This window comes from Paramisgurnus dabryanus, chromosome 19 (genome assembly GCF_030506205.2).
Source record: "Paramisgurnus dabryanus chromosome 19, PD_genome_1.1, whole genome shotgun sequence".
Classification (NCBI taxonomy): Eukaryota; Metazoa; Chordata; class Actinopteri; order Cypriniformes; family Cobitidae; genus Paramisgurnus; species Paramisgurnus dabryanus.
Genome location: NC_133355.1, coordinates 15,922,652 through 15,935,300, shown reverse-complemented (window position 1 = coordinate 15,935,300; position 12,649 = coordinate 15,922,652). Strand labels below are relative to the sequence as shown.

Below are 12,649 nucleotides of genomic sequence, written 5' to 3'. Positions count from 1 at the left end.
CACTCTCCCACATCAGTACAATACCTTTGTTTAGGTGCTCTACTTTATGCAGCGTTGCGTAGAGAGATTACAGTTTGACATCACAGTACCGCGAGAGCACAGTCTTCTATTCGCTCTCGCGGTACTTCAATGTCATACGACGATTTGTCTGCGCAACAACGCAGCACGCCTAATGTATGCGTTGTAGTAGCGACAGTTCCGGTTTAAAGTCAGTTCTTGTCAGTACACAACACACCTTCTAAACACACACTCACACATGTACAAAGAATTATAAAAACACCTGGCACGCACTGACACATGTTATATTTAGTCAGGGTTTGTTGACCCATACAGCTGACTAATATGTAAAGACAAAGTGACTTTATCTTTAATGTGATCAAAAAACATAGGCATCTGCAAATAATAGGCCAGTACAACATGTACCACTTGTTGCAAAAAAAATTGTTAATATACAAACATGTAATAGCCCAAAAAGTAAACATGCTTGTTATCAATGAGGAAGCTGAAAGGTTTTACATAACTTCTGTTTATAGATTAGGTTGGAGAAATATTGTATTTTTAAAAGAACATGAGGAACTGATGATAAGCATGACATTTGAAAGGCAATTATTTTACATTTTAATACATTTTTAATGTTGTTATCCAAATAACTACATGTAAACCAATTGGGGTTGGAATGTGTTTATTTTAAGGGATTTTTTTACAAAGTATTGTTTTCCACATTTGCGTCAATCCAAAGCTGTACACATTCAAACAGACAAATAAAAAATCATACATTAACACAATTAAGCACATCCACACATGCACACTTCTCATCAACAACACTGAGTGAAACTTCACTTGTAAATCCGACATCATTAATCCTCTCCCGCTAATTATAATAGTTAACCACACAACCAATCACGACCCACCATCCCTGAGTCTCTCCTCATAACTCATCATGAGTGGCTGCTTCATCTGCCTTGAGTTTAAACTCGTCCTCTGTGATTCGTCCGTCTTTGTTGCGATCTTGGTTATCATACATATTATCGATTATGCGTGGTTGTTCAAAACCTGGCGCGAGTCGACCTTTGCCCTCTGCCACCTGCTGAAGGATGTATTCGGAAAACTGGGGATAAAGAGAAAACGTAGGTTAGAGATAATAAATATATGTAGGCTAAACACAAACAAGCATACACTGAAATGGAAAAAAGTTATTACCTCGGTACGGTCCACCTCTTTGTCTTTGTTCTTATCCATTACACTGAAAAGGTCTGGTGAGACTTCACTGTTCCACACAAACATGTAGCCGTCAGGAAGGCCCTCCTCCAGGTCGATCATCTCAACATCAAACACAAGCACAGCACTGCCAGGGACCTCGCCATCTGATCATAAATGGTAAATAGGCTACTTTAGAAAATCACTGCAAATATTATAGATCTGTGTTCTCCATCTGGCCCTTCTCATAACATAATACGCCATACAGTCAAAAGTATTTAGACATCCAAATAACACACCATACATGCTTGACCATTTAATGTTACGCAACATTCTATTCAAATTGTTTGTCATTAAAGAAATTTTAAGATTGTATGCCTTTAATTCTGCACCTGTTAGTAACGGGTGTAGCTTAAATAGCCAAACCTGTTCATTTAAAGGTAATGTCCACATATCTAGAAATTAAAGTTTTTGCGCAATAACATTTTTTGGAAATCTAAGAATACACCTTTAAATTAAAGATTATAAGAAACATCTTAGTCAAATGTAGCTGAAGCTATGATAAGGTAGAATTCAAACACCAAAATATCAGCATCACAGATAGCCTATACATAAATATTTTCTATGCATGATGATGTCATCATAGGTATTTTCCTTTTGAGAACAGTTCACTGGACAATGGGTCAAAAGCAGATGCTATGGGAGATTCCCCTATCGTGATCTCTCAGAAGCCTTATTGCAAAACGTAGTGCTTCTCAAACTTTTTGGCGCATGCCCCCATCCCCCTTGGGTAGGGTGCATCCCTTTGCGTCCCCCCAAAGAAAATCCATGGCATAAAACAATCTCAAACTTTGAATTTGAAAACATATTAAATGATTTTCTGAGGCTAATTTTACAAAATTTATGATAAATTAATTTTTTTTAGAAAAATTGTGTTAAAACTGTACCTTGCCCATGCAGAATCAGCAAAGTGTGAGGACCTTTCGGTGTGTGTGCTCAGTACCGTCATTAGCAAGCAAAATTTAGTATTGCACTGGCATTATGTAATAACGCTACAGAGAGATTCTGAAAAGGAAATCTCCCACAAATTCAGCTTCTGACGCAATGTCTCATTCCCTTTTCCCAAGGAATCGAGGTAAGGAAAATAACTAGAGGCGTTAGATGACTCTACTTTGCATTAGGTTTTTATTGCCTCCCTCTGGTGGATACAAAGCAAATTGCAATAAGAAACATTGTTTTAACATTTTTTATTTTTATTCGACAATAATAAACTTAATTGACTTCAACTAACTGTTAACCTGTCTAATGTTGTGATCTAGGGACATTCTCCCCACAATCAAATACACTTTCAAGAGGTTTTGTATTAAACATAACTGTCTGTTGTGAGTTTTTGTGACTGTAGGAAGAGCATCTTACCTACTCCCCTCTCTCCATAGGCAAGGTGAGGTGGAATAACTAGCCTGCGTTTCTCTCCAACACACATTCCCATAAGTCCCTCGTCCATGCCTATGACCACCTGTCCATTACCCAGAATCACATTGTACGTCTTACCAAAGCTGTGCCTGTGGTTAAACAAACATACATTAGTGTAAAAACACAAATTTCAATATACAATTTTTACTATGACAAGTTACGCACATGCAAGTTTAGCATGCAACACAAAATAATTTAAAAAAGTATATAAGTGCAACTCACGTGGAGCCTATGTGAGTGCCATCCATGAGTGTGGCATTGTAGTGGTATTTTACAAAGTCACCCTTTTTTGCTTTGTAGGTGCAATTTTCAGGCTTTTCACTGGTGACCTCAACTTTGTCAGATGGATTGTGGAAATCAATAATATGGACATCAAACACCAGCACAGCTGAGCCAGGGATTTTAGTTCCTGTAGAAGGGAGTAAAGCATGATTACAGATATAGAGTAAGGGTGCAACACATAGTCAAAAGTGATTATGCAATGCACAAATGTACAGACACATAGACATACCTGTGCCTTCTTCACCATATCCCAGGTGCGGTGGGATGGTAATTCTTCTCCGCTCTCCAATACACACATTCATAAGACCATGATCCATTCCTGCGATCACGTAGCCTTTCCCAATGTATGTGTCATATGTCTGATTCCTCGAGTAACTGAAATACACATCAAGACAAACGTAAAAATTAACAAAAATGTGGTTGGTAGGGCAGCAAGATAAACAGAATTTATCGAAATTTTGCAAAGATATATCGGATTAAGCATATCGTAATGGTTTGCTATTACTGTATGATTTAAATACTTTAAAAAGAGACATAGAAAGAGTCAAGCTTTCTTACCCATAATGAAAAGCTTTCTTTTCATAAATATGTGAAACTTATGCCTTTTAAGTTTTTTAATATTTGCTTTTAATTTAAATTGATTTTAAAAACCTTTTCATACAAACTTTTTATTACCTGGAGTCAAAGAATGTCCCGTCCAACAATGTTCCATTATAATGGTAACGCATGAAGTCTCCAGTTTTGCTCTTGCGTGGACAGGGATCCGGAAGCGATTGTACCGTTACTGTGACTTCATCTTTAGGGTTATGAAGGTCCAACAGAATCACATCAAATACCAGAGAGGCCTGTCCAGGGATGTCACTTCCTGTGATGCGAGATAAATGGATGCTGTAACACTCACTTTACATATATTTAATACTGTGTTTATATGTAATAATAAGATAACTCACCATCCCCATTTTCTCCATAGCCAAGGAAAGGTGGCATGGTGATGATGCGTTTTTCTCCCACACACATTCCCAGAAGTCCCTGGTCCATTCCCGCAATGAGCCACCCGATACCCACGTAAGTGTCATAGGTGCGCATTCGTGTGTGACTGCAGAATGAAAGAATTAGAATAACTAATGATGAACCGGATGTTTTTCCCAAATTATTTTATTGCATAAAGGGGATGTTGGAATTTTCACTGGGGTTTTTTTTTCAAGACTTAAAGGTGCAGTGTGTAATTTTTAAAAGGATCTCTTGACAAAAATACAAAATAATATTCAGAACTATATTATCAGGGGTGTATAAAGACCTTTCATAATGAACCGTTATGTGTTTATTACCTTAGAATGAGACGTTTTTATTAGTGCTGGGCATAGATGAATCTAGATTAATCTCATACAAAATAAAAGTTTTTTTTTTGCACATTAAATGCGTTTCTGCTGTGTGTAATTATTATGTATATATAAATACACATACATTCATGTATGTATTAAAGAAACATTTACATGTGGTTATATATTTATTTATATTTTTATATATTCTATATTATACATAAATAAAAAAAATATATATAAATAAAACATTTCTTAAATGTATATATTTGTATGTGTGTGTGTTTAAATATACATACTATTTACACACAGCACAAACTCATATATTATGCAAAAAATTACTTTTATTTTGTACGAGATTAATCTAGATTAATCTATGCCCAGCACTAGTTTTTATCTTCATACACCGAGGGTTCCCTTAAATGGAAGTCGCCATTTTGGGCCGCCATGTTTCTACAGAAATCCTTAACAGACAACATTTTTTACTAAGTTGTCTCCGACGATGACATGTTTGTCGGGTGGCGGCTTCCGTAGCCTCTCTATGTGTTTCAAAAATGAGGGGTGAGCAGTGGACTGAGCCCGTTGGCAATTCGCAACCTTACCACTAGATGCCGCTAAAATTTACACACTGCACCTTTAAATAATTTAATAAAGTAAAATTTCAATTGTCCATATTTTTTGTAGGATTACACAAAATTACAACATCTGCTACTGTATATCAAATGATCTCACCTGGAGTCAAAAAGTGTGCCATCGAGTAGAGTACCATTGTAGTGGTAACGGACATAATCAGAGACTTGCACCGTGCGGGTGCACTCCTCTGGTTTATAGTAGGTTTGTATCTGCACCTTATCCTCTTTATTCCAAATGTCCAACATTAACACATCAAAGTGGAGGACAGAGTCTGGGGGAATTATGTCACCTGACAAGGAATTACAGAGACAAATTGTGAGAAATAACACAAACTATTTTAAGTCAGTTACATAAAAATGTAGACAGAATAGCCCTAACTGATTGCTAGTTGGTCAGACTAGAAGTCTTAACTTCCTGGCTATGTTTATGCAACCGGCTACAGCTGAAAGGACATGAGTGTGTTTGAGATTAAACATACTTTCAGTCTGTTGTGTTCATGTGTGGTTGATTATTCAAATCTGTGTGTTTTCATTCATCATTGTAAATGCATTGGGCAGATACACATTATCTTCACAAGTGGACAAGTTTCAACAAGTGGACAAGAATCAACATTCTTCCTCAGATCACTCCCTGTGGAACACACACCCCTTAACTGTTCAACCCCCCACCCCACCCCCAATGCACCTCTCGGCAGGACTTGAAGAGTATCATGGGTATTGTAGGCCCTAAAGGATTTCAATCATTAGCATGGTATGTAGTGGCATCTATCTGTTAAAGGAATAGTTCACCCCAAAATGAAAATTCTTTCATCATTTACTTACTCTCATGTTGTTACAAACCTGTATACATTTCTTTGTTCTGATGAACACAAAGGAAGATATTTTGAGGAATGTTCGTGAGCCCCATTCACTTCCATAGTATTCTTTTTTCCTACTATGGAAGTCAATAGGGCTCACAAACGGTTTGTTTGCAAACATTCCTCAAAATATCTTCTTTCATCAGAACAAAGAAATTTATACAGGTTTGTAACAACATGAGAGTAAATAATGACAAAATGTTAATTTTTGGGTGATCTATCCATTTAAATTTAAACGTTGAGGGAAGTGCAAATCTTACATTTATGCTAAAGCAGTAAAATAAATAGGTTTGTGTTTACCATAGCCATTCTTTCCATAGGCGAGCTCCGCAGGGACTTTGATCATCCATCTTTCATTGACACACATGCCCACCAAAGCTTTGTCCATTCCAGCGATCAACTTCTTCCGGCCAACAACAACGTTATAGGTTGTGCCACGGTCATAACTGCAAACACACATGAGAAACACATAGTTTCTTTGTATTTTGTAAATTACATTAACCACATTTTTTCATTCATTCATTCATTATTTAATTTATGAATAAATTCATTCATTCATCAATCACTTATGCATTTATTCTGTACATTCATTCATTCAAATAAGTTATTTAGCCAAGTAACACAGGATGTTTGCATAAGAAAATGTTAAGACTAACAAATCAGCGTTGCCTGCATGCGTGGCTGTAAGGTCACCAGACTGTAAACTAGGTTACGCATTGATGACTCACTTAAAAGTGAAAATTCTGACATAATTTCCTCACCTTCACGATGTTCTGAACCTGTAAAGTTTTCTTTATTCTACTAAACTCAAAAGAAGATATTTTGATAAATGATGTAAGAACACAGTTGACGGTACCCGCTGACTTCCATAGTAGGAAAAGCAAATACTATGGAAATCAATGCGTGCCGTCAACTGTGCGTTTACATCATTTATCAGAATATATTATTTTGTTTTTAACAGAATAAAGAAACTCACACAGGTTTAAAACAACATTAGGGCAAAGGAATGATAAAATAATTTTCAGTTTTCGCTAGTCCAGTTGAAAAGATGACCAACAAGGATTGTGCACTAACCTAGAATCAAACTTCTTTCCATCGGGAAACATGCCGATATAATGATATCGAACAAAGTCTCCCGGTTTCACCGTCCGGTCGCATCGCTCCGGGGTGAACGTTTTCTCTATCGCGATGTCATCTAACGGTACTGGTGGCGCGTTGCACGCCACAAAAGTTACAAGTATAGCCAGGAAAATCATTTGGACCGTTAACCGTGTCATCTTCCGTCAATGTTCCAATGAAGAAACTGCTTGCACCTCTCCTGCTCAGTCTGCAGCAGAGTTTATCAAACACTCACGCGCACAACAGTGTAGACGTGGTAATGTGCGGTGGACGGACGGCTTCTCGAACTTCTTCTTCCTATGGACCCGGTGTCACTTTACATTGGAAATGCGCAGGATAGGGCTGAATTTTAGGGAAATGCGGAAACGCAGGCCTGGAGGCAGGAATGTTTTCTACGTGGCACCCAGATGGGCGTCTCAAACGTGGTGGGGGTTTTATGAGATGTAATTGTAACGTATCTGTGATACAGTGCAACAGGCCTAAAGTCTTTTCTTGGTTTAAATTTATATCAAATCAGTGCTTTATATGCAACAATATGTCCGTTATTATTGTGAAGTCGGTTTTAATAAACGCTGCAAATTTTATATAATAATAAGATGCAAACAAAACTATTCCGTTTTAAACATACATTTTCTTTATTATTTTAAATCAAGATGCTTTATGTAGGCTAATACATGCTTACATCATCAAACATTTTTGCAAGGCAATACACAAAATTAACGTTATGAAAACGTTTGCTTTACTTCAGTACTAAAAAGTACCAAAAGGAAAATCAGTGCTAGTTTACTTTGGATGAAAGGGGGAAGGGAACGGGCCGACTTTGGGGACGTGGAAAGGTTGCAGGCGGGTCTTGCTTGCTTAAACTCGCACTTTTGCATTCCCATACCCAACGATGACATCCTCATCGCAGTCTGTGAGACTCGCGTTTCTCTTATTAAGTTTTATTTTCTGCGCTCTCGCGCAGTATGAGAACTACAACTTTCGTAGTTTCCCACGGCAAGAACTCATGCCGCTCGAATCCGCGTACCGTCACGCTTTGGACCAGTACGGTGAGGAAAAGTGGCCGGAGACCGTGGAGTTCTTAGAGGTGAGTCTCCGCCTGTACCGACTTCTCCGGGACAGCGAGGCCTTCTGCAATCTGAACTGCAGCACGGTGCGTCTGGACGACGAGGCTCGCTTTACTGACTTCCCCGAGCTGCACGCGTTCGGTAACGTGATGAAGCGCGCGCAGTGTCTGAAGCGATGTAAGCAGGGTTTACCAGCCTTCAGGCAAACGCTTCCCAGCCGAGAAACTATAGAGGAGTTTGAGAAACGCGAACCTTACAAGTTCCTACAGTTTGCGTACTTTAAAGTAAGTCTACTGTAGATAAACTTTCACTGGTAAACACCACACCTACATTCTTTATTAAAGTTGTCCCCACTGAAAACAAAAGAGAAGTCTTCACCATTATAATGGATTTAATGTATTGGTTTTATCATAAAATGCAATTTGGTTTGTGCATGGGTCTATAATGTGTTGGGTTTTTTGGTGAGAAGTACCAATAACGCCATTAAATCCTACTCAGACACCCAGAATACAAACATAAATAAATTTTGTAATAGTTTTATTGGTAAACAGCTACAGTAATAGTTCATAATGGTACTTGTAATGAAAAAAATTAGAATTTGCATAGTATTGGTCAGCTCAACCCTTATTTGGGTCAGATTGGGACAAACCCAACCAATGGGTTAAAAATAACCGAGAGAAATCCAACCATGGGTTGAAACAAAATGTGGGAAGCTGAAATAAGTTTATGGATGTTTACTTTTACAAATGTAATGTGGCAGTACCATGGTACACAGATTGTATTAGATGGTAAAACTTGGTAACTTGCTTTATATACTGTGGTGCAACTGGTATTTCCTACCCAAAAAAAACTATAAAACTAAATGGATTATTATGAATTTTTCCAGAGTAATAATCTGGCCAAGGCCGTGTCTGCCGCGCACACTTTCCTCCTGAAACATCCTGATGATGAGATGATGCAGAGAAACATGAACTATTACAAGAGCTTGCCTGGTTCTGAGGATCATATGAAAGACCTGGAGACCAAGTCATATGAAGTAAGAACAATCCCATGCACACAACATTGTCTATGCAAGTCCTTTAAGATCAATTGGAAAATAACATTCTAATATAATTCCCACTATAGTGTTGATTGAAAGAGTGTTTATATACCCCCTTATCTTTTAGTGAGACATTTAGTCATAATTAAACATAAAAAAATACTATTTTTGTTACAACAATCTGTGTGACAATTTGATATTAAATATTAACTTTTTGCAATATCTTATTTTTTTTTACTCATTTTATATCATTATGTCTTTGTACTAAATTTTGCACACTTCTAACACTTCCTATTTCATGGCTATCAACCAATTTTGATAGCCATAATAAAGATAACACTTTTGTCTGATCCAAGCTCAGTTTAATGTGCATTGACAATAAATAGGGCTGTAAATGTATTGACATCAAGGTTAATCTCATCTTGTTTAGACGCTGTTCATCCGGGCCGTGCGGGCGTACAATGGTAATAACTTCAGAACGTCAGTCTCAGATATGGAGCTGGCACTAAGAGACTTTTACAAGGTATTCGATGAGTGCATCGCTGCTTCAGAGGGATCCAGACAAATCAAAGACTTCAAGGACTTCTACCCCTCTATTGCAGGTTGGCATAATTCGCCCATATCCAATGTAAGCATGTGTAGCTTTAACTGAAAGAATAATATATCATTGTTTTCTCTTTAGATCATTACGCCGAGGTTCTGGAGAGAAAGGTTGCCTGCGAGACTGAGCTAACACCAGTTGTTGGTGGATTTGTTGTTGAGAAATTTGTAGCAACAATGTACCACTACCTCCAGTTTGCCTATTATAAATGTAAGTCAGTAGAGTTCTCTAGATCAGGGGTTTTCAAACTGCCTCCAGGAGGTTCTAGGGGGTCCCCAGAAAATTTCACAGGAACCATTTTATGTCATACATAAAAATAAATAAATGTATATGTATTTTAGGCAGGTTCCATCACAAAAGGTTCATCACATGGCATAATAAAGTTTGAAAACCTCTGATGTAGTTAATGTATGCATATATAAGCCTTGAATTTGAATAACTGACATATCAAAAATATAATGGGGTCCAAAATCTGTGACCAATGTGTATATAAAAAAAATCTTTCTGCCTTTTTTCTCTTTTTTTAGTGAATGATCTGAAGAATGCTGTGCCATGTGTGTCCAGCTACATGCTCTTCGATCCCAATGATGAGGTGATGAAGAATAATGTGGAATATTATCGTTTCCATAAAGAAAAATTTGGCCTTGCTGATGATGACTTCTTTCCTAGAACGGTAGGTGCATGGTCACAATGCACATCACACAACTCATCACATGAGTAGAGTTTACTGCATACTGTTTTTGGATGTATTTTTCCTATAGCTCAGCTGGTAAAACATTGTGTTAGCAACACAAATTTCATGGGTTTGATCCCAGGGAACACAAAGATTGATAAAAAAGTATAGTTGGAATGCACTGTAAGTGGCTTTGGATAAATGTGCCTGCCAAATGCAAAATACAAACTTGTTATGTTCTGATAATGTGTTGACAGGAGGCAGTGCGGTACCACAATCAGACAACATTACAGCTAAAACTGCTGGAGTTTGCCAAACACAAACTTAATCAGGATGATGAGGTGAGAACTCACTGCTTGTAGTAATAAATGTGACCACTTGGGTGTAGCCCATGCTAATGGTGCAGGCAGTTTACTGTGTCATATTGCCCTCTAGTGGCTGCTGTATAAAAAAAATTAATAACAAAGATAAGATTGCAGTTTCATTTATGCCACCTTATCATACAACCAACCATCCACATTTTCTTTGTTTCAGGGTGAAGTCTTAGAGTTTCTTGATGAATTTCTCGATGCTGAGCAAAAATCTAAATGATGTGAATTTGCACTGAATTTAAAATAGATGAGTTAAAATGGTCATAAAGGTATTCTCTATTGTTTACCATTTTAGCTTTTGTATTTATTTGGGGATTGGTATATGTTTACAGTTATATTTCTTAGTAAAGATCAGTCTGAATCAATTTTGAAAGAAATGCCTTTTATGTTTTATTTGATGTTGGATTGTTTTAATAAAGGTTTTTGATTGTTTATTATTTGCTTTTCTTTGTTGAACTTAAAATCCTTTCATGTTGAAAAGCAATGTTAATTAGTCTCTTTACCAAGTGAGGATAACTGGTACAGCGGGGCTGCAAGAACTGACTAAACAAACAAACAAAAAATTCTAATGACTATTACAGAAACAAATAATGTGGATGAAAACAAATTCCTAAATGTACTCTTTTCCCTTAAAAAAAGTATGCAAACTCCGACCAATTTAAAAATACTTGGTTACGTATATGCAGAAAATCTTTGAATTGGACTGACAAATAAAAGTTATTAAAGGAACATATCCACATTTTGGGAATTTGGCATATTCACCGTATCCCCCAGAGTTAGATAAGTCCATACATACCTTTCTCATTTCCGTGCGTGCTTTTACTCTGTCTGACGCAGCCCCGGCTAGCTTAGCTTAGCACAAAGACTGGAACTGAATGGCTCCAGCTAGCAAACCGCTCCCAATAAGTGACAAATAATTGAAGAAACATTTTCCTATGTATATGTTTTGATTTGTATAGTCACACCGTCTACAAATAACAAGGTCATATGAGACACAGCCATCTTTTAACAGTATACATACTAGGAACTATATTCTCAAAAGGCCGAAGCACTGCTACTTGGGCGGAGTGATTTGCACAACTCTGACTGAACTCTCTGCTCCTCACTAGGGGGCTTCTCGGGTGCTGCGAGCAAATCACTCCGTCCATGTAGCAGTGCTTCGCCTTCTGAGAATATAGTTCCCAGTATGTAAAGTGTTAAAAGATGGCTGTGTCTCATATGACCTTGTTATTTGTACACGGTGTGACTATAAAAATCACAACACATAAATAGGAAAATGTTCGCGTTATTTTGTCGCTTATTGGGAGCAGTTTGCTAGCTGGAGCCATTCACTTCCAGTCTTTGTGCTAAGCTAAGCTAGCAGGGGCTGCGTTACACAGAGTTACAGCACGCATGGAGATGAGAATGGTATTTTTATGGACTTAATAACTCTGGGGGATACCGTGAATAAGCTAAATTCCCAAAATGTGGGCATGTTCCTTTAAAACAAAAAGAAAATGTTTTGTGGTCTCTAGTTATTATAAGTTGGACTAATGTGCACAATAATTTTTGGAGTGCTCAAAATTGAATTTGTTTTTGCTACATGAACAGAAATGAGCACAGTGAAATTAAACTTTTAAGGTGTAGTTGCAAAAATGGTTGAAGTTAATATAAAATAATCAGATGAAATAACTTGAAAGGCAGAAAAAGTTACAGGAACTCCATTTTAGGTTAGTAGAAGTTTCTATTTATTAAATTATGCACTATTATATTTAATTACATTGCATCAGGGTTTACAGTGTACCAAATTGTTGCCCTAAATATGTACTGTATGACAACTTTACAAATGTTCGCTTGGCAACAATTCAAAATATGTGTAAAATGGGACTGTGTAGGAGAAATCATACACTTCATGTATTTTCTGACCCTGTAGCTTGTAAAGTGTGCTTCTAAAATGCTTTAAACATTCTGACCAAATTTTAAAGCAAAAGACTAAACATTGGATCATTTATATGAGTGTATGTGGACACATACTCTTAA

The 12,649-nt window shown here is 37.2% G+C and overlaps 2 protein-coding genes across 2 annotated transcripts; one reads left to right on the top strand and one right to left on the bottom strand.

The window, feature by feature from the left end:
* Positions 1 to 665: 665 nt before the first annotated feature.
* Positions 666 to 7,262, bottom strand: fkbp9 (FKBP prolyl isomerase 9). The gene is made up of 10 exons (XM_065291280.2): positions 6,835 to 7,262; positions 6,061 to 6,206; positions 5,004 to 5,193; positions 3,903 to 4,048; positions 3,628 to 3,817; positions 3,182 to 3,327; positions 2,893 to 3,079; positions 2,614 to 2,759; positions 1,201 to 1,364; positions 666 to 1,108 (listed from the first exon to the last, which is right to left on the bottom strand). Exons 1-10 carry the CDS (start codon positions 7,035 to 7,037, stop codon positions 929 to 931), a joined length of 1,698 nt encoding a protein of 565 aa, XP_065147352.1. The 5' UTR covers positions 7,038 to 7,262; the 3' UTR covers positions 666 to 928.
* A 399-nt stretch (positions 7,263 to 7,661) lies between these two features.
* crtap (cartilage associated protein) lies at positions 7,662 to 11,062 on the top strand. Its single transcript, XM_065291281.2, has 7 exons — positions 7,662 to 8,230; positions 8,833 to 8,982; positions 9,416 to 9,587; positions 9,668 to 9,796; positions 10,114 to 10,259; positions 10,517 to 10,600; positions 10,794 to 11,062. Exons 1-7 carry the CDS (start codon positions 7,772 to 7,774, stop codon positions 10,848 to 10,850), a joined length of 1,197 nt encoding a protein of 398 aa, XP_065147353.1. The 5' UTR covers positions 7,662 to 7,771; the 3' UTR covers positions 10,851 to 11,062.
* The last annotated feature ends 1,587 nt before the right edge of the window (positions 11,063 to 12,649 follow it).

Bases quoted from the DNA above. Each gene is read 5' to 3' on its own strand.
- fkbp9 (XM_065291280.2), bottom strand. From the start codon at position 7,037: ATGACACGGTTAACGGTCCAAATGATTTTCCTGGCTATACTTGTAACT. The intron at 3,080-3,181 runs GTATGTCTATGT...TCCCTTCTACAG, and splicing joins ATATGGTGAAGAAGGCACAG to GAACTAAAATCCCTGGCTCA. The intron at 1,109-1,200 runs GTAATAACTTTT...CTTTATCCCCAG, and splicing joins AAGAGGTGGACCGTACCGAG to TTTTCCGAATACATCCTTCA.
- crtap (XM_065291281.2), top strand. From the start codon at position 7,772: ATGACATCCTCATCGCAGTCTGTGAGACTCGCGTTTCTCTTATTAAGT. The intron at 9,588-9,667 runs GTTGGCATAATT...TTTTCTCTTTAG, and splicing joins CTTCTACCCCTCTATTGCAG to ATCATTACGCCGAGGTTCTG. The intron at 9,797-10,113 runs GTAAGTCAGTAG...CTCTTTTTTTAG, and splicing joins CCAGTTTGCCTATTATAAAT to TGAATGATCTGAAGAATGCT.